Source organism: Leucopleurus acutus (assembly GCF_964270905.1).
Source record: "Leucopleurus acutus genome assembly, chromosome: 17".
Lineage (NCBI taxonomy): Eukaryota > Metazoa > Chordata > Mammalia > Artiodactyla > Delphinidae > Leucopleurus > Leucopleurus acutus.
In genome coordinates, this window is record NC_139159.1 from 68,933,684 (window position 1) to 68,960,109 (window position 26,426).

At 43.5% G+C, this 26,426-nt stretch overlaps 1 protein-coding gene across 1 annotated transcript in view; it reads left to right on the forward strand.

Annotated features, from left to right (window-relative positions):
• The window catches only part of FER1L6 (fer-1 like family member 6), a gene marked incomplete at both ends in the record, with an annotated part of 145,669 nt that overhangs the window by 76,316 nt on the left and 42,927 nt on the right, over positions 1-26,426 (forward strand). Inside the window, 3 exons of the mRNA XM_082858894.1 lie at positions 2,065-2,189; positions 20,022-20,156; positions 22,121-22,270. Coding sequence (XP_082715020.1) covers positions 2,065-2,189; positions 20,022-20,156; positions 22,121-22,270 — 410 coding nt within the window. The remainder of the gene's footprint in view (positions 1-2,064; positions 2,190-20,021; positions 20,157-22,120; positions 22,271-26,426) is intronic.

Here is a 26,426-nt window from a genome sequence, read left to right on the forward strand (position 1 = left end):
GTTCCTTTGTTAACTGTCACCCTTTTAAGGAGCTCTCTTGGGTAAGAGGGTAAAAGGGAAAAACACTTCTAACAGTTTTTGTTGAGGTATTCGTCTCCCTTTATTCTACACGATATGTTTATATCACTATTTCTTCATTTTACATTTAACACATAACTACTCATTGTGAAAGATGAGGATTTAGTAACTTATCCAAGCTTTTATCTCCTTGTTCCAATTTTAAACAGATAGTTCTGTTGCTTAGTGTTTTTCTTGATTCAATGCAATCTCAATTAAAATCCCAGCAAGTTGTTTTGTGGATATCAACAAACTGATTCTAAAGTTCATGTGGAGAGGCAGAAACCCCGAAGAGTCAACACAATACTAAGACGAACAAAGTTGGAAGACTGACACTACCCGACATCACGACTTACTCTAAAGCTACAGTCATCAAGACAGTGCAGTATTAGCAAAAGAATAGACAAATAGGTCAGTGGAACACAATAGAGAGCCCAGAAATAAACCTACATAAATATATTCAGTTGATCTTTGACAAACAAGCGAAGGCAATACAATGGAGCAAGCATAGTCTTTTCAACAAATGGTGCTGGAACAACTGGACACACACATGCAAAAATATAAATCTAGACATCGAACTTAGGACATTTGCAAAAGTTAACTCAAAATGGATCATAAACCTAAATACAAAATGCAAAACTATAAGACTCCTAGAAGATAATATAGGAGAAAACCAAGATGATTTTAAGTATGGCAATGATTTTTTTGATACAACACCAAAGGCATGATCCATGAACGAAATAATCTTTTTTTTAAAAGAGGGTAAAAGGGAACAAACGAATATAAAAAGCAAGAGGGGCCAGGCAAGGGCCAAGGATCATAAAGTCCATGAAACAAGGCATATGATTAACTCAACTCTTCTTTGGGGTTCCCCCACTGAACCCGGGTCTGCCCCACCTGCAGCCCTGTCTCTGCCTCCCATCCCATCAACCAGGTGTGCTCACTCCTGCCTTTAACCTCCCATGCCCTCTGCCTGTATCTCCTGCAGGACACTTAGCTCTGGCTCCTGTCACTGGGATTGGGGCACTTGCTTATCTTCTGCCCCATCCCTGGAGCTCCCCAAGGTCAGGGGCTGTCTTAGCTGCTTCAGAATCCTCAGAGGCCAGAACTGTGCCTGGTGTACTATAGGTGCTCAAAATGACATTGGCTGGCTGAATGGCAGAATGGATGGATGGATGACTGAAGACTTTACTGAGTTTATGGAAGCAAAAATGAAGAAATGTCCCCCTTTCTTATACACACACACCATTGGAAACAGGAGGTTTTACTAAGAGGTGAAATGTGGTATTTTTAAATTTTTTATTGAAGTATCATTGACTTACAATATGATATCATTTTCAGGTGTACAGCACAGTGATTCAGTATTTTTGCAGATTATACTCCATTATAAGTTATTACAAAATAATGGCTATAATTCCTTGTGCTGTACAATATATCCTGTTGCTTATCTATTTCATACATAGTAGTCTGTATCCGTTCATCACATACCCCTAATTTATCCCTCCCCCCACCCCTCTCCCCTTTGGTAGCCACAAGTTTGTTTTCTATGTCTGTGAGTCTGTTGCCATTTTGCATATAGATTTTTAAAATGTGGTATTTTAGGAAGAGATTTGGATTTTGGAATCTGACGGAAATGAAATCCAGGCTCTGGAATTAGTTAGCTCTGAAAACTTGGAAATGTATTTTAGCCTTTTTAGGAACCATTTCCCTCATCTGGAAAATGAAGATAATGATATATATGTCACGGGGTTGTTTCGTTATGAAGATTAAATCCCACAGTGTGGTGAATGCACCAAGGAGAACGCCTGGCTCCAAAGTGCCCATGAACGTGACCTCTTCCCCCATCTTCCCTGTGTCCATTTTGGTCTAAGAGGCCTTCAGTGCCCGTGGTCTCCTTTGTCTGTCTCCGGAAACACCCACAGGTGAGCATCACACACAGACACCCACTCGCACTCACTGTTCCTCGGAAGCCTGCTAATGCCACCCCTTCCCGTTATTTGTCCACAGACCGGCATGTCTTCCAGCTGAGAGCTCACATGTACCAAGCCCGGGGCCTCATCGCAGCCGACAGCAACGGACTTTCAGACCCTTTTGCCAAGGTCACATTCCTTTCCCACTGCCAGACCACAAAGGTAACCAGGGGAGCCCACTTGCTTTCTCCCCGCAGCCCACAGCCGAGCCACAGCAGAACCCCAGGAAAGAAAAAAACAGGGGCACGTTGCAAATACTTGTGTCTCTGGGTGTGTAGGTGTTTCAGGGTTTCAGACTCAAAAGCATGGGCACAAGGCAGGCCAGACATTGGGAAGGTCTGCTGATCCAATGTGATCTGTTGTCGTGAAGCCAAGAGGGCAAGTAACAGAGTTGAAGGAAGGGAGGGAGGAAAAGAGGGGTGAGGGAGAACGGGATCTGGCACCCAGAGCACCTGCTGGAGTGATGGGCACAATGCCAGGCTCAGTGGGATGAACAAACAGCTCAGACGACTTGCACGAGGCTTCTGGTGCAGTCTTTGCTGAGGGGTCTTGGTGGGGAGGAAAGCTTTCCTGCTCTGCAGTCAGGAAGCCCTAGACTTTGTACTTGTAGCCGGGGGACTTTGCGCACTTTTAACACCTGTGTGATTCAGTGTCTCTCTCTGGAAAATACTACTTCCAGACAGACGCTGTGAGGATTAAAGGAGATGGATCTATACCTGTTTCCTTGGCTTTCTCCCTTTCCTGTACATTGAGTGCGGACATGTGAAAAGGGGCCCTAATGAGCGCACATCCAATAGGCTGCTTTTCTCATTAGATCGTATTCTCTAAGGATTTACTCTGTTCTCTGAGGATTCACTGTTCTGAGGGAGGGAAGCTCCGTAACGGATTTGCCCACCTCTGGGAGTTAGGACAGAATTAAGACACAAAGAGACCTGACCTCATGTTGTACCTCATCTACTCTCTAGATGCCTTTACTCACTAAACCTCAGTGCGTCTTCTTAAAATAGGGCTGTCGAGAAGAAGCAAAAAGTTAAGTGTACAAAGAGATTGATGAGTAGTGGCCATTACACTGGCTGACGTTAAGAGGGCTGACATTCTTCCCCAAAGTGAGGCCGTGACCTGGGAGATGGTGTTTTGATTGATGACACTCAGGTTGAGAGCATAACGTGAGCTAGCATCTTGTCAATTTCACGAGCACGCGTGGAGCGCTTGCTCTGTGCCAGGTCCCATGCTGGGCTCGGGGGAGCTGGGGGACCAGACTCTGCTCTTTTTTTTTTTTTTAATAGAACTTTACTGGAGTATAATTGCTTCACAATACCATGTTAGTTTCTGTTGCACAACAAAGTGAATCAGCCATATGCATACACATGTCCCCATATCTCCTCCCTCTTAAGCCTTCCTCCCACCCTCCCTATCCCACCCCTCTAGGTCATCGCAAAGCACCGAGCTGATCTCCCTGTGCTATGCGGCTGCTTCCCACCAGCCAACTATTTTACATTCCGTAGTGTATATATGTCGATGCTACTCTCACTTCGCCCCGGCTTCGTCCTCCCACCCCATGTCATCAAGTCCATTCTCTATGTCTTCCTCTTTATTCCTGCCCTGAAACTACGTTCATCAGTACCATTTTTTTTTTTTAGATTCCATATATATGTGTTAGCATACGGTATTTGTTTTTCTCTTTCTGACTTAACTTCACTTTGTATGACAGACTCTAGGTCCATCCACTTCACTACAAATAACTCAGTTTCGTTTCTTTTTATGGCTGAGTAATATTCCATTGTATAAATGTGCCACATCTTCTTTATCCATTCATCTGTCAGTGGACATTTAGGTTGGTTCCATGTCCTGGTTATTGTAAATAGTGCTGCAGTGAACATTGTGGTGCATGTCTCTTTATGGTTTTCTCAGGGTATATGCCCAGTAGTGGGATTGCTGGGTCATACGGTAGTTCTATTTTCAGTTTTTTAAGGAACCTCCATACTGTTCTCCATAGTGGCTGTATCAATTTACATTTCCACCAACAGTGCAGGAGGGTTCCATTTTCACCACATCCTTTCCAGCATTTATTGTTTCTAGCTTTTTTGATAATGGCCATTCTGACTGGTGTGAGGTGATACCTCACTGTAGTTTTGATTTGCATTTCTCTAATAATTAGTGATGTTGAGCAGCTTTTCATGTGCCTCTTGGCCATCTGTATGTCTTCCTTGGTGAAATGTCTATTTAGGTCTTCCACCCATTTTTTAACTGGACTGTTCGGTTTTTTGATATTGAGATCCATGAGTTGTTTGTATATTTTGGAGATTAATCCTTTGTCTGTTTCATTTGCAAATATTTTCTCCCATTCTGAGGGTTGTCTTTTTGTCTTGTTTATGATTTCCTTTGCTGTGCAAAAGCTTTTAAGTTTAATTAAGTCCCATTTGTTTTTATTTCTGTTACTCTAGGAGGTGGGTCAAAAAAGATCTTGCTGTGGTTTATGTCAAAGAGTGTTTTTCCTACGTTTTCCTCTAAAAGTTTTATAGTGTCTGGTCTTACATTTAAGTCTTTAATCCATTTGGAGTTTATTTTTGTGTATGGTGTTAGGGAGTGTTCTAATTTCATTCTTTTACATGTAGCTGTCCAGTTTTTCCAGCATCACTTATTGAAGAGGCTGTCTTTTCTGCATTGTACGTTCTTGCCTCCTTTGTCGTAAATTAGGTGCCCATATGTGCATGGGTTTATCTCTGGGCATTCTATCCTGTACCATTGATCTATATTCTTATTTTTGTGCCAGTACCATACTGCCTTGATTACTGTAGCTTTGAGGTATAATTTGAAGTTGGGGAGCCTGATTCCTCCAACTCCGTTTCTCTTTCTCAAGATTGCTTTGGCTATTCGGGTTCTTTTGTGCTTCCATATGAATTGTAAGATTTTTTGTTCTAATTCTGTGAAGAATGCCATTGGTAGTTTGATAGGGATTGCAATGAATCTGTAGATTGCTTTGGGTAGTATAGTCATTTTCACAATATTGATTCTTCCAATCCAAGAACATGGTATATTTCTCCATCTGTTTATATCATCTTTGATTTCTTTCATCAGTGTCTTATAGTTTTCTGAATACAAGTCTTTTGCCTCCTTAGGCAGGTTTATTCCTAGGTATTTTATTCTTTTTGTTGCAGTGGTAAATGGGACTGTTTCCTTAATTTCTCTTTCTGATTTTTCATTGTTGGTGTGTAAGAATGCCAGAGATTTCTGTGCATTAATTTTGTATCCTGCAACCTTAAAAAATTCATTGATTAGTTCTAGTAGTTTTCTGGTGGCCTCTTTAGGATTTCCTATGTAGAGTATCATGTCATTGGCAAATAGTGACAGGTTTACTTCTTCTTTTTCAATTTGTATTCCTTTTATTTCTTTTTCTTCTCTGATTGCTATGAATAGGACTTCCAAAACTATGTTGAATAAGAGTGGTGAGGGTGGACATCCTTGTCTTGTTCCTGATCCTGGTGTAAATGCTTTCAGTTTTTCAACATTGAGTATGATGCTTGCTGTGGGTCTGTCATATATGGCCTTTATTATGTTGAGGTAGGTTCCCTCTATGCCCAGTTTCTGGAGAGTTTTTATCATAAATCAGTGTTGAATTTTGTCAAAAGCTTTTTCTGCATCTATTGAGATGATCATATGGTTTTTCCTTAATTTGTTAATGTGGTGTATCACATTGATTGATTTGTGTATATTAGAGAATCCTTGCATCCCTGGGATAAGTCCCACTTGATCATGGTGTATGATCCTTTTAATGTGCTGCTGGATTCTGTTTGCTAGTATTTTGTTCAGGATTTTTGCATCTATGTTCATCAGTGATATTGGTCTATAATTTTCTTTTTTTTGTGTGTGGTACACGGGTCTCTCACTGTAGTGGCCTCTCCCATTGCGAAGCACAGGCTCCGGACACGCAGGCTTATCGGCCATGGCTCACGGGCCTAGCCGCTCTGCGGCATGTGGGATCTTCCTGGACCAGGACACGAACCCGTGTCCCCTGCATCGGCAGGTGGACTCTCAACCACTGTGCCACCAGGGAAGCCCCTATAATTTTCTTTTTTTGTAATATCTTTTTCTGGTTTTGGTATCAGGATGATGGTGGCTTCATAGAATGAATTTGGGAATGTTTCTCCCTCTGCAATTTTTTGGAAGAGTTTGAGAAGGATGGGTGTTAGCTCGTCTGTAAATGTTTGATAGAATTCACCTGTTGAAGCCATCTGGTCCTGAACTTTTGTTCCTTGGAAAATTTTTAATTATAGTTTCAATTTCATTACTTGGATAGGTCTGTTTATATTTTCTAATTCTTCCTGGTTCAGTCTTTCAAAATTGTACATTTCCAAGAATTTGTCCATTTCTTCGTGGTTGTCCATTTTATTGGCATATAGTTGTTTGTAGTAGTCTCTTGTAATCCTTTGTATTTCTGCAGTGTCAGTTGTGATTACTCCTTTTTCATTTCTAATTTTATTGATTTGCATCCTCTCCCTTTTTTTCTTGATGAGTCTGGCTAAGGGTTTATCAATTTTGTTTATCTTCTCAAAGAATCACCTTTTAATTTTATTGATCTTTGTTATTATTTTCTTCATTTCTATTTCATTTATTTCTGCTCTGATATTTATGATTTCTTTCCTTCTACTGACTGGGTTATCTTCTCTTTCTCTAGTTGTTTTAAGTATAGGTTTAGATTGTTTATTTGAGATTTTTCTTGTTTCTTGAGGTGAGATTGCATTGCTATAAACTTCCCTCTTAGAACTGCTTTTGCTGTGCCCCATAGGTTTTGGGTTGTCATGTTTTCATTGTCATTTCTTTCTATGTATTTTTTAAATTTCTTCTTTGATTTCTTTAGTGATCTCTTGGTCATTTAGTAGTGCACTGTTTAGCCTCCATGTATTTGTGTTTTTTACAATTTTTTTCCTGTAGTTGATTTCCAATCTCATAGCATTGTGGTCAGAAAAGATGCTTGATACGATTTCAATTTTCTTAAATTTTCCAAGGCTTGATTGTGACCCAAGATGTGATCTATCCTGGAGAATGTTCCATGTGCACTTGAGAAGAAAGTGTATTCTGCCACTTTTAGGTGGAATGTTCTATAAATATCAATTAGATCTATCTGGTCTATTGTGTCATTTAAAGCTTGTGTTTCCTTATTAATTTTCTGTTTGGATGATCTGTCCATTGGTGTAAGTGGGGTGTTAAAGTCCCCTACTATTATTGTGTTACTGTTGATTTCTCCTTTCATGGTTGTTAGCATTTGCCTTATGTATTGAGGTGCTCCTATGTTGGGTGCATAAACATTTATAATTGTTATATCTTCTTCTTGGATTCATCCTTTGATCATTATGTAGTGTCCCTCCTTATCTCTTGTAACAGTCTTTATTTTAAAGTCTATTTTATCTGATACGAGTATTACTGCTCCAGCTTTCTTTTGTTTTCCATTTGCATGGAATATCTTTTTCCATCCCTTCACTTTCAGTATATATGTATCCCTAGGTCTGAAGTGGGTCTCTTGTAGACAGCATATATATGGGTCTTGTTTTTGTATTCATTCAGCCAGTCTGTGTCTTTTGGTTGGGGCATTTAATCCATTTACATTCAAGGTTATTATCAATATGTATGTTCCTATTACCATTTTCTTAATTGTTTTGGGTTTGTTTTTGTGGGTCTTTTTCTTCTCTTGTGTATCCCGCTTAGAGAAGTTTCTTTAGCATTTGTTGTAGAGCTGGTTTGGTGGTGCTGAATTCTCTTAGCTTTTGTTTGTCTGAAAAGCTTTTGACTTCTCCATTGAATCTGAATGAGATCTTTGCTGGGTAGAGTCATCTTGGTTGGAGGTCTTTCTCTTTCATTACTTTAAGTATATCCTGCCACTCCTTTCTGGCCTGCAGAGTTTCCACTGAAAAATCAGCTGATAACCTTATGGGGATTCCTTTGTATGTTATTTTTTGTTTTTCCCTTGCTGCTTTTTATATTTTTTCTTTGAATTCAATTTTTGTTAGTTTGATTAATATGTGTCTTGGTGTGTTTATCCTGTATGGGAGTCTCTGTGCTTCCTGGACTTGGGTGACTATTTCCTTTCCCATGTTAGGGAATTTTTCCACTATAATCCCTTCAAATATTTTCTCAGACCCTCTCTTTTTCTCTTCTTCTCTGGGACCCCTATAATTCAAATGTTGGTGTGTTCAGTGTTGTCCCAGAGGCCTCTGAGAGTGTCTTCAATTCTTTTTATTCTTTTTTCTTTATTCTGCTCCTTGGCAGTTATTTCCACCATTTTGTCTTCCAGCTCACTTATTCGTTCTTCTGCCTCCATTATTCTGTTATTGATTCCTTCTAGTGTATTTTTCATTTCAGTTATTGTGTTTTTCATCTCTGTTTGTTCTTTAGTTCTTCTAGATCTTTGTTAAACATTTCTTGTATTTTCTCAATCCATGATTCCATTCTATTTCTGAGATTCTGGATCATCTTTACTATCATTACTCTGAATTCTTTTTCAGGTAGGTTGCTTACTTCCTCTTCATTTATTTGGTCTTAATAAAAACCTTTATTAGGTTTTTACCTTGCTCCTTCATCTGTGACATATTTTTGTGCCATCTCAATTTTTTTTTTTTTTATGAGTCGGATTGTGTTCCTGTTTCACTGGTTGTTTGGCCTGAGGCTTCCAACACTGGAATTTGTAGGCTGTTGGGTAGAGGTGGGTCTTTTTGCTGAGATGAGGAACTCAGTGAGACCTCACTCCAATGAATATTCCCTGGGGTTTGAGGTTCTCTGTGAGTCCAGTGGTTTGGACTCGGAGCTCCCACCGCAGGAGCTTCCGCCTGACCCCGGGCTCGCAAATCAAGATCCCGCAAGCCACATGGGGTGGCAAAAAAAAAAAAGAGAGATTGGTTCAAGATGGCGGAGTAGAAGGACGTGTGCTCACTCCCTCTTGCGAGAGCACTGGAATCACAACTAACTGCTGAACAATCATTGACAGGAAGACACTGGAAATCACCAAAAAAGATATCCCACAACCAAAGACAAAGGAGAAGCCACAATGAAACGGTAGGAGGGGCACAACCACAATAAAATCAAATCCCATAACTGCTCAGTGGGTGACTCACAAACTGGAGAACACTTATACCACAGAAGTCCACCCACTGGAGTGAAGGTTCTGAGCCCCATGTCAGGCTTCCCAACCTGGGGGTCCAGCAACGGGAGGAGAAATTCCTACAGAATCAGACTTTGAAGGCTAGTGGTATTTGACTACAGGACTTCGACAGGACTGGGGAAAACAGAGACTCCACTCTTGGAGGGCACACACAAAGTAGTGTGTGCATCAGGACCCAGGGGAAGGAGCAGTGACCCCATAGGAGACTGAACCAGAGCTACCTGCTAGTGTTGGAGGGTCTCCTGCAGAGGCGGGGGGGTGGCTGTGTCTCACCGTGAGGACAAGGACACTGGCAGCAGAAGTTCTGGGAAGTACTCCTTGGTGTGAGCCCTCCTAGAGTCCGCCATTAGCCCCACCAAAGAGCTGGGTAGGCTCCAGTGCTGGGTCCCCTCAGGCCAAACAGCAGGGAGGGAACCCAACCCCACCCATCAGCAGACAAGCAGAGTAAAGTTTTACTGAGCTCTGTGCACCAGAGCAACACCCAGCTCTATCCACCACCAGTCCCTCCCATCAAGAAACTTACACAAGCCTCTTAGATAGCCTCATCCACCAGAGGGCAGACAGCAGAAGCAAGAAGATCTACAATCCTGCAGCCTGTGGAACAAAAACCACATTCACAGAAAGATAGACAAGATGAAAAGGCAGAGGGCTATGTACCAGTTGAAGGAACAAGATAAAACCCCAGAAAAACAACTAAATGAAGTGGAGATAGGCAACCTTCCAGAAATAGAATTCAGAATAACGATAGTGAACATGATCCAGGACCTCAGAAAAAGAATGGAGGCAAAGATTGAGAAGATGCAAGAAATGTTTAACAAAGATCTAGAAGAATTAAAGAACAAACAAATAGAGATGAACAATACAATAACTGAAATGAAAAATACACTGGAAGGAATCAATAGCAGAATAACTGAGGCAGAAGAATGGGTAAGTGACCTGGAAGACAGAATGGTGGAATTCACTGCCGTGGAACAGAATAAAGAAAAAAGAATGAAAAGAAATGAAGACAGCCTAAGAGACCTCTGGGACAACATTAAACACAACATTTGCATTATAGGAGTCCCAGAAGGAGAAGAGAGAGAGAAAGGACCAGAGAAAATATTTGAAGAGATTATAGTCAAAAACTTCCCTAACATGGGAAAGGAAATAGCCACCCAAGTCCAGGGAGCACAGAGAGTCCCAGGCAGGATAAACCCAAGGAGAAACATGCCAAGACACATAGTAATAAAACTGGCAAAAATTAAAGACAAAGAAAAATTATTGAAAGCAGCAAGGGAAAAATGACAAATAATATACAAGGGAACTCCCATAAGGTTAACAGCTGATTTTTCAGCAGAAACTCTACAAGCCACAAGGGAGTGGCATGACATATTTAAAGTGATGAAAGGGAAGAACCTACAACCAAGATGACTCTACCCGGCAAGGATCTCATTCAGATTCAATGGAGAAATCAAAAGCTTTACAGACAAGCAAAAGCTAAGAGAATTCAGCACCACCAAAGCAGCTCTACAACAAATGCCAAAGGAACTTCTCTAAGTAGGAAACACAAGAGAAGAAAAGGACGTACAAAAACAAACCCATAACAATTAAGAAAATGGTAATAGGAACATACATATTGATAATTACCTTAAACGTGAATGGATTGAATGCTCCAACCAAAAGACACAGGCTCACTGAATGGGTGCAAAAACAAGACCCATACATATGCTGTCTACAAGAGACCCACTTCAGACCAAGGGACACATACAGACTGAAAGTGAGGGGATGGAAAAAGATATTCCATGCAAATGGAAATCAAAAAAAAGCTGGAGTAGCAATACTCATATCAGATAAAATAGACTTTAAAAAAAAGAATGTTACAAGAGACAAGGAAGGACAGACACTACATAATGATCAAGGGATCAATCCAAGAAGATATAACAATTATATATGCACCCAACATAGGCGCACCTCAATACATAAGGCAACTGCTAACAGCTATAAAAGAGGAAATTGACAGTAACACAATAATAGTGGGGGACTTTAACACCTCACTTACACCAATGGACAGATCACCTAAACAGAAAATTAATAAGGAAACACAAGCTTTAAATGACACAATAGACCAGATAGATTTAATTGATGTTTATAGGATATTCCATCCAAAAACAGCAGATTACACTTTCTTCTCAAGTGCACATGGAACATTCTCTAGGATAGATCACATCTTGGGTCACAAATCAAACCTCAGTAAATTTAAGAAAATTGAAATCATATCAAGCATCTTTTCTGACCACAACACTACGAGATTAGAAATCAATTACAGGGAAAAAAACATAAAAAACCCAAAGACATGGAGGCTAAAAAATACATTACTAAATAAGAGATCAATGAAGAAATCAAAGAGGAAATCAAAAAATACCTAGAGACAAATGACAACAAAAACATGATGATCCAAAACCTATGGGAAGCAGCAAAAGTAGTTCTAAGAGGGAAGTTTATAGCAATACAAGCCTACCTCAAGAAACAACAAACATCTCAAATAAACAATCTAACCTCACACCTTAAAGAACTAGAGAAGAACAAACAAAACCCAAAGTTAGTAGAAGGAAAGAAATCATAAAGATCAGAGCAGAAATAAATGAAAGAGAAACAAAGAAAATAATAGCAAAGATCAATAAAACTAAAAGCTGGTTCTTTGAGAAGATAAAAAAGATTGATAAACCTTTAGCCAAACTCATCAAGAAAAAGAGGGAGAGGACTCAAATCAATAAAATTAGAAATGAAAAAGGAGAAGTTACAACAGACACTGCAGAAATACAAAGCATCATAAGAGACTACTACAAGCAACTCTGTGCCAATAAAATGGACAACCTGGAAGAAATGGACAAATTCTTAGAAAGGTATAATCTTCCAAGACTCAACCAGGAAGAAACAGAAAATATGAACAGACCAATCACAAGTAATGAAGTTGAAACTGTGATTAAAAATCTTCCAACAAACAAAAGTCCAGGACCAGATGGCTTCACAGATGAATTCTATCAAACATGTAGAGAAGCGCTAACACCCATCCTTCTCAGATTCTTCCAAATATTGCAGAGGAAGGAACACTCTCAAACTCATTCTATGAGGCCACCATCACCCTGATACCAAAACCAGACAAAGATACTACAAAAAAAGAAAATTACAGACCAATATCACTGATGAATATAGATGCAAAATCCTCAACCAAACACTAGCAATCAGAATCCAACAGCACATTAAAAGGATCATACACCATGGTCAAGTGGGATTTATCCCAGGGATGCAAGGATTCTTCAGTATACGCAAATCAATGAATGTGATACACCATATTAACAAATTAAGGAATAAAAACCTTATGATCATCTCAATAGATACAGAAAAAGCTTTTGACAAAATTCAACACCTATTTATGACAAAAACTCTCCAGAAAGTGTGCAAAGAGGGAACCTACCTCAACATAATAAAGGCCATATACGACAAACCCACAGCCAATATCATTCTCAATGTTGAAAAACTGAAAGCATTTCCTCTAAGATCAGGAACAAGACAAGGATGTCCACTCTCACCACTCTTATTCAACATAGTTTTGGAAGTCCTAGTCACACCAATCAGAGAAGAAAAAGAAATAAAAGCAATTCAAATTGGAAAAGAAGAAGTAAACTGTCACTGTTTGCAGATGACATGATACTATACATAGAGAATCCTAAAGATGCCACCAGAACACTACTAGAGCTAATCAATGAATTTGGTAAAGTTGCAGGATACAAAATTAATGCACAGAAATCTCTTGCATTCCTATACACTAATGATGAAAACTCTGAAAGAGAAATTAAGGAAACACTCCTATTTACCCTTGCAACAAAAAGAATAAAATACCTAGGAATAAACCTACCTAGGGAGACAAAAGACCTGTATGCAGAAAACTATAAGAAACTGATGAAAGAAATTAAAGATGATACCAACAGATGGAGAGATATACCACGTTCTTGGATTGGAAGAATATCATGAAAATGACTCTACTACCCAAAGCAATCTACAGATTCAATGCAATCCCTATCAAATTACCAATGGCATTTTTTACAGAACTAGAACAAAAAATCTTAAAATTTGGAGACACAAAAGACCCCGAATAGCCAAAGCAGTCTTGAGGGAAAAAAGCAGAGCTGGAGGAATCAGACTCCCTGACTTCAGACTATACTACAAATCTACAGTAATCAAGACAATATGGTACTGGCATAAAAACAGAAATATAGATCAATGGAACGGGATAAAAAGCCCAGAGATAAACCCATGCACCTATGGTCAATAATCTATGACAGAGGAGGCAAGGATATACAATGGAGAAAAAGCAGTCTCTGTAAAAGTGGTGCTGGGAAAACTGGGCAGCTACATGTAAAATAATGAAATTCGAACACTCCCTAACACCATACAAAAAAATAAACTCAAAATGGATTAGAAACCTAAATGTAAGACTGTACACTATAAAACTCTTAGAGGAAAACACAGGAAGAACACTCTTTGACATAAATCACCACAAAATCTTTTTTGATCCACCTCCTAGAGTAATGGAAATAAAAACAAAAGTAAACAAATGGGACCTAATGAAACTTAAAAGCTTTTGCACAGCAAAGGAAACCATAAACAAGACGAAAAGACAACCCTCAGAATGGGAGAAAATATTTGCAAATGAATCAGCAGACAAAGGATTAATCTCCAAAATATATAAACAGCTCATGAAGCTCAATATTAAAGAAACAAACAACCCAATCCAAAAATGGGCAGAAGACCTAAATAGACATTTCTCCAAAGAAGACATACAGATGGCCAAGAGGCACATGAAAAGCTGCTCAACATCACTAATTATTAGAGAAATGCAAATCAAAACTACAATGAGGTATCACCTCACACCAGTTAGAATGGGCATCATCAGAAAATCTACAAACAACAAATGCTGGAGAGGGTGTGGAGAAAAGGGCACCCTCTTGCACTGTTGGTGGGAATGTAAATTGATACAGCCACTATGGAGAACAGTATGGAGGTTCCTTAAAAATCGAAAAATAGAATTACCATGTGACCCAGCAACCCCACTACTGGGCATATACCCAGAGAAAACCATAATTCAAAAAGACACATGCACCCCAGTGTTCATTGCAGCACTATTTACAATAGCCAGGTCATGGAAGCAACCTAAATGCCCATCGACAGACGAATGGATAAAGAAGATGTGGTACATGTATACAATGGAATATTACTCAGCCATAAAAAGGAACGAAATTGGGTCATTTGTAGAGACGTGGATGGATCTAGAGTCTGTCATACAGAGTGAAGTAAGTCATTAAGAGAAAAACATATATCGTATATGAATGCATATATGTGGAACAGAAAAATGGTACAGATAAACTGGTCTGCAGGGCAGAAATAGAGACACAGATATAGACAACAAACGTATGGACATCAAGTGGGGAAAGTGGTGGGGGGTGTGTGTGTGATGAACTGGGAGATTGGGATTGACATGTATACACTAATATGTATAAAATAGATAACTAATACGAACCTGCTGTATAAAAAACAATAAAATTCAAAAATTCAAGAAAAAAGAGAACAATAACAAAGTAAAAATGCTTGTTATTGTTAGGAAACTAACAGATATGTTAGAAAGAATGTAAAAATAAAATTATAGATTAATCAGCAACTGGAAGGTACATCAGTACCACAATAGTAAAAAAAGAGGAGGAGGGAAAAGAAAAAAAAAGGGGGGGTTTGGGCTTCCCTGGTGGCGCAGTGGTTGAGAGTCCGCCTGCCGATGCAGGGGACACAGGTTTGTGCCCTGGTCCGGGAAGATCCCACAGGCTGTAGAGCGGCTGGGCCCGTGAGCCATGGCCGCTGAGCCTGCGCGTCCGGAGCCTGTGCTCCGCAACGGGAGAGGCCACAACAGTGAGAGGCTCGCGTACCGCAAAAAAAAAAAAAAGGGGGGGGGGGTTTGTGGAGGGCGGAGCCTAAGCAAGGGCGAGGTTTGGGCAGTCGGCGGGGCCAATGTTCAGGACGCACAGGGCCTGTGGGGAGTGGGGCTTAGGCTGAAGGAAAAGAAGGGGCCCAGCCGTGCCCCCCACCCTGGCCTCAGAGGACAGGGGACCTCACCTGGGGACCCAGCAGGCTTCCTGGGCTCGAGTGGGCGGGGCAAACGCCCTCCTCTCCTCTCCTGCTCCTCCGGTCTGGGGTCTGGGAGGGCCCCTCCCGACTGCCTGTCCTGATCTCCCCGGCCTCCCTCCTATGCCCCCAGGACCAGTACGGCCGGTGGGGAAGGGGGAACCTTGGAGGGCAGGGGACCGGCCTGGGAGCTCAGCAGGCTCCCTGGGCCCGAGTGGGCGGGGCTATCGCCCTTCGCTCTTTTCCCGCTGCCCCCTAGGGCCCCTCTCCAGCCTGTGTCTCCTGATCGCCCCCCCGCCATGCTCCCAAGGACCCACGCGGCCTGGAGGGGCCTTGGAGCAGGGGGAACCAGCTTGGGAGCTCAGCAGGCTCCCCAGGCCCTCCGCTCCTCTCCCTCTCCTCCCGGAGACTCCCTCTCACCTGCCTCTCCTGATCTCCCCGGCCTCAGGGGCGCCGATCTTGTCTGGCCTCCACTTCTTCTCCCCCCTCGGTCCCCCTCTGTCCTACCGGTTCACTCTGGGGTCCCTCCTGTCTCCTTGGGGGTCAGAGTTTCCCACCAGCGGCCGGCAGGCGCCCTAGTTGTGTGGAGACGCTGACCCCGCGTCTTCCCACGCCGCCATCTTCCGGACTCCGCTCCTGCACAGTGCACGATGCAGTGGAGCTCGGCAGTTCTCGTCAGACGAATCAGCCACACTGTGATAAACCCCATAGTACTGCACCTCCAGGGGCCACAGGGAGAGAGGGGTTAGCTCTGCCTGGGAGGGAAGTCGGGAGAGACATCAGAGGGAAGGTGACTGAGCATGAGAACGAGAAGACTTCAGACTCCTTTCTCCTCCCTGTGATTTAAGAGGTCGTACATAGCGCGGTGGTTAAGAGTATAGACTCTAGAGCCGTAGTGACTGGGTTCAGGTCTGAGCCCTTCCATTTATCGGCTGTGTGACAGCAAAATCCTCTTTGTCCTCAATTTCTTCATCTGTAAAATAGGGATGGTGATATTGTATATGCCTCCCAGAGGGTGAGACACCCAGTACAGTGCCTTGTTTATAACAGCTCCTGTGTGACTGCGTTATTATTGCCATTGAGGCTTCCCACCAAAAACAAAGGGGATTCTCAAAAGGGGGATCCCTGGGACTTCCCTGGCGCTCCAGTGGTTAAGACCTCGAGCTTCCAGTTCAGGGGGCACAGGTTTGAGCCCTGGTCGCGGAACGAAGATCCTGCATGCCACACAGTGTGGTTAAAAAAAAGCGGGGGGGGGGGGGGTGGCGGGCGGAATCCCTGGAGGCCTCCTCTGCCTGCACAGCTCAGAGGTGATCTCAGGGCTCTGGGTGGGGTAGGGGGTTGAGTGAGCTCCCTTGGCTGCTATGTAGTTCTCCTTCTAGTTTGCAACTCCACACAGTATATTCATTTGATTTAGATGCATATCTCAAAGGAACAGATGACATTTGTTTATCAAATAATCATCTGAAAGGGAAAACAAGTTCTGTTGAACCCTGGACTTTGCCTCCATACTTTTGAACCGAGTACCTAATTTTTGCTAATAATGATAGCTGTCATTTATTTAAAATCTCCCTCTGTGACAGGCATGATGCTAAGCATTTTATATGTGTTTTTGGTTACGTCTAACTGCAAGCCCAAAGTGGGTATTATTAGTGTCCTCATTCTGCAGTTGAGGAAGGTACGGCTTGGAGACTCTTTATTTAGAAGATGGTAGAGCCAAGATGGATACCCAGGTTGGTCCAATTCCAAAGTTATTTTGCTTAACCACTCTGCTTCCGTTTTGGTAAGAAAGGGTTCTGGTTTCTCTCTCCTGTTTCAGTGTGTGCTGCCTCGGTGGGACTGATCTGTGTGTGACATGCCCCACTCGTGCATTCTTCAAGGTGGGGAAGGCTGAGCCTGGGGGCCCTGCAGTCATAGCTGAGCTGGCCCACCCTACACCTGGTAGCACTTCTCTGAATGGACTACGTGTTGCTCAAGGAGAACTCTCTCTGAAGGGAGGGTCCTGCAGCCAATCCTTTATAAGTGACTTAATGGTATGAAATCTTTCAGGAGGGGAATCCAGCTATTTCAGATGCCACTGAGGACGTGGAACTTGGAAATCTTGTGATGATAGGATAAAGGGAAAGGGAGACAGCTCCCAAAGAGAAAGGTTTTGGGAATAGAAAGGGAGAAGGACTATGTGGTAAGAGGGAGGCTTAGAAGAGAAGGACAGGGGAGCTTAGAGGGTGGGGGGCATGGAAGCTGAGATTTCAAGCAGTCAGACTGACGCTGAGTCCTGAGGACACCAGTGGTCTCTTGTTAGATACGAGTTACCCTGGTGACCAACGCTGGCACGTGGTAGGTATTCAGTAAATGTTTACTCATTTATAAATGAGTGTGGCTGGGGTGGAGGGGGGCGGACAAAAAGCACTTACTGAGCACCTACTGTATGCCAGGCACTTAAAAAGCTTTATCTTAGATAGTGGTCATAACAACTTTACAAGGTGGGTACTAACCCCACTGAAATGAGTAAGACTAAGGATCAGAGAGGTTAAATCACCTGCCCAAGTTGGACATAGGCAGGTGGTGACACTAGGGTTCCATTACAGGGGGTCTCTGATTCTAAAGCCACGCTCCATCCACGGTATCTCACTTCTTCTTAAAAGCGTTAAATTTAAGTGTTACCATAATCTCTCCAACAATGTCACCGAACAAGTTTATAAAGCACAACTCCTTAAGGAAGCCCCGAGGAAATGAGGTGAGCTGTACTCACCTTGGCAGAGAAGTGGGACAATGTATTTTGTTTGGGTGAACGTTTCAGTACTTCTCAAAGGTGGCCACATCGTCCTTTTAATCATGGGACAGGCCAAAATCCACTCATTTAGTCATGCAAGTAGCTACTGAATACCTGCTAAGCACAGGATGCTGTGTTAGTGCCTAATACTGAGCCTAGCACTTTGAAGGAATAAATATGTGATGAATGAAAGAATGAATGCTGGCCTCTGGAATCTTATCAAGTGGCAGGTATAGCCCAAAGTGCCAAGGAAGCCATCAGAATATTTCTGTAGGAAAGATGCTGTGAGAATCATAAATTGCTTTGGTGTCACACTGTTGGGTACAGGTTGCAAAAAAGATCACATTTCTATTTTCAAAAGCAACATAAAAACACATAGTTCTTTGTGATGTCAGTCACCGACACAGGGGAACTTTGCATTGCATTGCCTTCACTGCTGTTCATAGGTTGGTTGAAGCCATTCTCTTCCTGTCCAAAAAATCAAGATTTTCTCTGAAACGTTATGTTCAAAACCTCACTGTGTCTGAGGCATAAAATACTCTAAAGGCAAAAAGCAAGGAAGGAAGGAAATTGTGGAATGCATATTTTATGACTCATAAAAAAGAGCAATACAAATATTTTTTCGCAGCCACAGTGCAAGTGATTTAATGCCATGACTAGAAATGGCTCTTGATGTAAAGCTCTGAGATGACAGTTTTATTTGGGCTTTGGAATCTAAGCAGTAGTTAGTTCAGGCCAGATCTCTCTCCAGTCCCTCCTGGAGAGAATGGTGAGAGGTAGGAGTGGAGTGCAGAGGTGGTGTGGAAATTTCCTCAGGACCCAGCAGGAGCTGTGCAATCTGTGTTAACCTGAGAAATCACCCATTTGCCTGCACAGGAGACTGTGACTGTGGCCTCTTTCCAGGACTGGCCTCACACATGAATGCGGCAGTTTCTGCCTAGGTACAGGCACCTATCTTGCAAGCAACCTTAGCCTTTAGCTCTATGAAACTGGCATGTTTCCAAACATCCAATTAAATAGAGGATGCAAGCTCATTACACTCTACTTTCTGAAGGTACCACCTGAACGGCCTGGCAGGGGGCTCTGAGTCACTCCTAGGTGAGCCACTCATGGTTCTGAACCAGTCATGTGGGTTGTGGTCCTTCTTTGTCCTTTGGTTTCTCCATCTGCATAATGGGTGCAGCCAACTTCCAATGTCACAATTTGCTATGGAAGAAAGAATGATGTCATGCAGAATGGTGAAGGTTATTTTGAAGACCCTGGTCAGTTCAATGCAGTCGAATAAATAGCCACAAAACAGTAGAATTGCATGTAAGGAATATTCGATTGAAAATCCACTTTCGAGTATTTGATGACGAAATTTTATTTGTTCACAGTGAAGAATCACTAGATCTTCCCCATTCTCAGTTTGCCCTTTCATAAAATGGAGATAATACGAGCATCTACTTGGTGAGGATGGTTGAAGGTAGTAGCCTGGGCTTTGGTGCCAGATGACCTGGGTTGAATCCCAGTTCTGCCATGTGCCGGCTCTGGGCAAGTGAGCCTTGGTTTACATTCCTACCTCCCAGAATTGTTGGGAAGTCTCAGCAAGACAGTGTATGTGAAGTACCGCAGCCTGTACACAGTACGTGCTCAATAAAGGGTAGCTGGTGTTATCATCACAGCACTACTGTGAGGATTGAATTGGAATTATGCTTGCAAGTAGGGTGGTAATCAGGTGGGAGTTCTACTCATGAAGCTTATATAAGCTCCTCCAGGGAAGGGAATCTGCATCCCTAGCATCCGATACTCAGTAGCACATCAGTTTCCGTCGTTGCTTGAATGTTGAATAAGTGAGCAATGGTGATGAGAATACCCTTCACGGAGCCCCCTCCAACCCAGTCGAGCGATGTTTTGCTTTTCTTTTGGCCCCAACTTCCAGGTCATTTCCCAGACCCTCTCCCCCACCTGGAACCAGATGCTGCTGTTCAATGACCTGGTGCTGCACGGAGACCCGAAGGAACTGGCAGGATCCCCGCCGTTAGTGGTGGTGGAGCTGTATGACAGTGACGCAGTGGTGAGTGTCCCAGGGCTGCACTAACTGTGCCTTGCTAAAAACTCCCTGTTCAACTAACTTCCTTTATTTAACCAGCCTGTGACTATGCCCAGAGGCAGTCCTCACCTGGGAAACACTGATCTACAGAATGTGGGAAATGGATGATGACCATTTGCTTTACTAAAGGGTTTTTTGCTTAGATTTCCCTTTGGATTGCAATTTAAATAGAATCTGCTTCACAAAAGTTCAGTCCACATATACTTCTTCAGGAATATAATTATTATACCCAGCCCCCAGCTAGTTCTATACCTTATTGCTGCTTATAAAAATGTCCATGCCTTTTGAAAATAGCAGGTTTTTACTGATTTCGCCTGTTGGAAGGAATGGATATATTGTCACTGATTCAGCATTTGTAACTGGGCCTTTTCTTTTCTTCTTTGTTTGTTGCTTCCAAGCCCTGAAACAATGCATTCAGCTCTATCTCATTTCTGTTATGATATTAGCCAAACCTCTTTCTCTCCAAAGATGTCCGTGTCCTGAAACAGCAGATTCAAAAGCTTACTGGAGGGTTTTTTTAAAAATTTAATTAATTAATTAATTAATTAAATTTTGGCTGCGTTGGGTCTTCTTTGCTGCACACAGGCTTTCTCTAGTTGTGGTGAGCAAGGGCTACTCTTCGTTGCGGTGCGCGTGCTTCTCATTGCGGTGGCTTCTCTTGTTGCGGAGCACGGGCTCTAGGTGCGAGGGCTTCAGTACTTACGGCTCGCGGGCTCTAGAGCACGGGCTCAGTAGCTGTGGCGCACGGGCTTAGTTGCTCCCTGGCACGTGGGATCTTCCCGGACCAGGGCTCGAACCCGTGTCCCCCGCGTTGGCAGGCAGGTTCTTAACCACTGTGCCACCAGGGAAGCCCTGCTTTGTTAGTTTTTAAGTGTGACTGAGCTAAACCCATTTCCACCTCAACCAAGCTTCCTTCTACAGCCGGGAATGCAAATGCTTGTTTGTGAGTCCAAAGGCAATGAAGTAGTGCAGGTACTAAAACCCAGCCTCAGCCAAAGAAAATATGGGCACTGCCCTTGGACTTGGAGGTCATTTATCCAAGAGTTTTCACTCAATAAATATGTAATGAGTGCCTGCCCTGTGCCAGGGGATACAGCAGTTCTTGAGATAAATAGCAAAGCAGCCCCATGCTCCAGCCCCATGCTGCTCGTGGGGGGAATGTGGACTGAGGCTCCTGGGAGCAGGGATGAGGAAGAGGCAGGAGGTGACCCCATCAAATAGTTCTTAGAGGGCTTCCCTGGTGGCGCAGTGGTTGGGAGTCCGCCTGCCGATGCAGGGGACACGGGTTCGTGCCCCGGTCCGGGAGGATCCCACATGCCGTGGAGCGGCTGGGCCCGTGAGCCATGGCCGCTAAGCCTGCGCATCCGGAGCCTGTGCTCTGCAACGGGAGAGGCCACAACAGTGAGAGGCCCGCGTACCGCAAAAAAAAAAAAAAAAAGTTGAGTAACTGGCCCAAGTCCATAGATCTCCAAAGCAATAGATTTGGGAACTCCAACTCACGTTTGCCTGGACTCCAAACTTGTGTTCCCAGCCACAAGGGTTCCCTGCTCTGGAGATCTTTTGGAATATTTGGTGCCACCTTATTTCTCCTTTTCCCCTTCACGTCTACCCTGGGTGATTATTTTTCCTTTATTCCACTGAACTCAATACACTGAGGAAAGGGATAACCCCTAAGATCGCCTTGAGCCAGGAAGCCCCTAAGATGACCCTCTTAGGGTTTTCCCTGAGAGCCCAGATGGATTCTGCTGCTCCCCAAGGCTGTGGGAAGAGGTGAGAGGGGCTTAGCAGAAGAAGAGAGTGAGATCGTAGCAGGAGGGAGACACTGAGGCTGACAGTTTTGTGAAGATTAATTACAGAATCGCACCGACGCAGATCAGAACCAGGTAGGTGACCACCAGGGACAAAACTTCATTTCTTTTCTGCCCTAGGGGAAGCCAGAATATTTGGGTGCCACCGTGGCTGCTCCTGTTGTGAAGCTCGCTGGCCAGCACTATGAACCCCCCAGGCTGTGTTACCACCCCATCTTTTGCGGGAACCTTTCTGGAGGGGACCTCCTTGCTGTATTTGAACTGCTGCAGGTAAGTGAACCAGAAGTGCTATCTGCACTGGCCGTCTATCTAGTCTACCTGGCCAGAGAAGCAGCCTCACGGGAAGGGTATGTCCATCACGTTATGCCTGGTCCCTCCCTGCTGTCCTGTGTCTGGAGACGGCTCCTTCGGGGGATCTGGGAGATGCCATTTAGGAACTCAGGTGACGGGTTATTCCCAGAGCCTCCATGCTACAAGTCAGAGTCCCAGGATGAAAGGTCCATGTGGATTTGGCCAGCAATGCTTGAGCAGCCCTATGCGTCAGACCCTGAGCTCCATACAGACCACAGGAGGATATAAAAGGGGAAGGGAGCAAACGTTTGTGGACACTCCCACGTGCCCTGTGTTGTGTTTGCTGCCTCGCATACCTCTCATCACACTGAAACCTCCCTCAATCCTGTTGAGGTAGGGATTATGATTCCCATTTTGCAGATAGTAAACTGAAGGATTAATGTAATTGAATGACTTACCTTGTCATGCTGCTAGTCGGTGGTTGAGCTGAGAGCTGAACTTAGACCTTTAAAGCCTTCTGCTCCTTACACTGTATCACAAAGTTTCCCAAAGACATCGAGTCCTTAGTCTGTCCCACTAAGACATCGGGGAATTTATGACCATATGTCTAGGAGGACTTTTTCAGAAAGCAATGGCAGGATACTTAGGGAGGGAGGCTGAGCCTCTCAAGTCTGGCTGTCCAGTCAAGGACCAAATAGGACAGAATGGTGACCTGGAAAGAAGTGACCAGGTGGGCCTGTGTCAGGCCCTGACCATCCTCCCTGACCATCCACTCACTGAGGGCAGGTGGCACTTAGCCTTTGGGTCAGATCAGTCCCTCTCTAGGAAAGCACATTTTCCAGAAATCCCAATTTAAAAAATTCTCTAGTAGAGAAACTAGAAGACAAACATTCCCAAGACGTAGCAAATGAGTGAGAGGGAAGGTGCTGGAGTTGGATCCCAGGAATACGGATCTCATTCCCACCACGTACTGGTGTGCGACTGTGGGTAAGCTGCTTTCTCTCTCTCTGTTTGACCTGCAAAATGGAGATGATAATTAACCTGCCTAAAGTGCCTGGCGTGGAATCAACACTCAACAAATGCTACCTATTTTATTATTATTAATATTATTATACCATGGAATATTAAAGCAAAATATCTAGTCCTATCTGTTTATTCAGGTGAAGAAATTGAGCTGGATAGAACGCTGGATAGGGTAGGTCGGAGCCTAGAATCCAGTGTACAGATTCCCCCGAGAGCTGAAGAGGCTGAAGGGCATTAGAGGACGGGAACAGCTAGCTACGGGGTTAGACACACTTGTACTCAAATCCAGAGTGCCCAGGTGTGCGGCCTGGGAGCTGCATATGACTACAGAGATGAATTCTGAAGTGCACCCAATCAGCCTTTGACTGTCGTCTGGTATTTGTTCCACTTGAGGAAGAACTTTTTAAGGCTGGAGTGGCTGCCTTGGAGAAAGAGCAACCTCTCTCAGGGGAACTGAAGCTGGATGAGCTCTTAAAGGGACAGAGTAGCAGGATCACAGGCGTCAGCTCCAGCTCTATGATGCTTGTAGTGTAGGAGGGGAGGAGAGAAGGACTAGTGAACTCTTTGTCTTACAAATCTTAGCTTCTAGGATTCCAGGATGATCAACCAAGTGAGAGTCTAATAGAACCAACTCTCACCAGATGGATGTGTGTTGCACAGAAACATGGACTGTCAGAACTGAAAGGGCTCTTCAAAATCAGCTGCTGCAGTCTTTCCTTAATTGAGAGTCCAGGTGATTTTAGACCGTCAATGAGTCAAAATCTTAGGTTGAAAAATCTTAGGTTGAAACCAGGTAGAGCATTAAATCACAGTGAATTAATGTCGAGGGAGGGTTGCCTTTTTTTCTCAGGTTTATTGAGATATAATTGACATATAACGTTGTGTAAGTTTAAGGTGGGCAACATGATAATTTGATATATGTATATATTGCAAAATGATTACCACAATAAGGTTAATGAACACATCCATCCATCACCTCACATAGTTAACCTTTTGTGTGTGTGTGTGTGTGGTGTGAGAACTTTTAAGATCTACTTTCATAGCAACTTTTAAGTGTACAATACAGTATTGTACCTGTAGTCACCATGCTATGCATTAGATCCCCAGAATTTATTCATCTTCAAACTGGAAGTTTGTACCCTTTGACCACCTTTACCCACTTTCCTCACCTCCCTACCCCTGGCAGCCACCAGGCTACTCTCTGTTTCTGTGTTTGTTTTCTTTTTTTAGATTCCACATATAACTGAGATCATACAGTATTGTCTTTCTCTTTGACTTATCTCACTTAGCGTAATGCCCTCAAGGCCCATCCATATTGTTGTAAATGGAATTTTGCCTTTTTGGATCCTCCTAAGTACCTTTAGAAGAACGTTTCACACCCATCTGTGTATTACACGTTTCTTAACCTGCAACCTTTCTTTTTCAGAAAGCATAGGCTTCAGCTTCAATGCCTCTAAAGAAACATCAGTGTTATCTACAAGAACATTTCTCAAAGTCTGCTTCTTGGAACACTGGCCCCTCCAAACACAGTGAAAAGAAATTTTAAGAAATGCTACACATGACATATTCCAATAACATTATTTTGTTTTCGTTAGTTTTCTTTTTAAAGTTACTTTCCATTGATGGCCAGTGGTACCTGTTTTACTTAGCAACTTGAAGTTTCCTTTCTAAAAATGAAATTATATCTAATGAAAATGTTTACTAGATAATAACACAGGTGGTAAAAGTGGTAGAAGAAAGACTGATTTGGGAAAACCAGCTTGAGTACAATGCTTTCATTTTACATGTCAGAAAGCCGAGGCTCCAGGTTTACTGGGTGGGATTCAGTCAACTGCTCTTTTCATTGCATGAAGCTTCCTGAAGGGAGTTCCCGAATCCATCAATGAGGGGCTGGACCAGCTGATCCCAACAGGCCCTCTGAGGTCCTGGCTTTCTCCCAGTTCCACGGCCCCACCTCTGATTCTCCCGCCCTCCCTCCACCGTGAGCTGGGCAGACTGGTTCGAGATACGGCTGCTTCCTGACAGTGGGGTGTCAGAGGCAAGCAACCGAAGAGACACAATTCATTAGGGTTTCATGAGGACTTCCTCTCAGTTGATTACGTGTGCAAAAATTAATTTGATCATCAGCGCCACTGTCTCAGCATGTGCATCTCCTACACGCCGGGAAGGCGGGAGCTGGAAAACGCCTTCATTTGTCACCAGCGGCTCTCAGTTTCCGTCTGTGGGTGGTTCACCTTCAGCCCGTCTGTCTCCATTACTGAAAGGCTTCCCTGTCTCAGAAGAAGGGTGTAGTACCTGGGTTCTTCAGTGCCCCAGACTGAATTCCTTACCTCCATTTTCCTCCTCTACCCAGCTAGCTGACCCTGTTTTCCCAGTCCTGGCCCACTGCCCCCCTGTTCTCCTAGACTCTCTGCCTTGAGAATTCACACTCAGCTGTAATTCTTCACTCTGGGTTTGTATCCATGGGCAAGCCAATCGTTCCAGCCCGGTGACTGTCCCTTGTTCCTGTAGACCTTCGTTCTCATCAGGATCGTTCCACTGGCCTCTTTCCTGGTCTCCTAGCTTCCTCCTCTTCCTTGTTTGCTTCATCCTCCGCATTCCTTCCAGAACGCAAGTCCACCATACCACTCTCCTCTTTAGACAGTCTGTTTCTTATCTCCAGGAGCATTTCCCAAAATCTGTATCTTTGGAACACAAGTCCCTCTAAATACAGTAAAAACAAAGTTTGGGGGCTTCCCTGGTGGCGCAGTGGTTGAGAGTCCGCCTGCCGATGCGGGGGACATGGGGTCGTGCCCCGGTCTGGGAGGATCCCACATGCCGCGGAGCGGCTGGGCCCGTGAGCCCCGGCCGCTGGGCCTGCGCGTCCGGAGCCTATGCTCCGCAATGGGAGAGGCCACAGCAGTGAGAGGCCTGTGTATTGCAAAAAAAACCCCCACAAAAACAAAGTTTGGGAAATTCTTCATATTATGTCCCTCTTGGGACTTTGAAATGCCCGTTACCATAGTAAAGACTCTGAGAAGTCAGCTATAAAGAAACTTTTGAAATTTCTTTCTTTTTTGAAATTCAACATTTCCCAAATGTTTGTGAGTACAAATATTTTCTTTTTGCATGG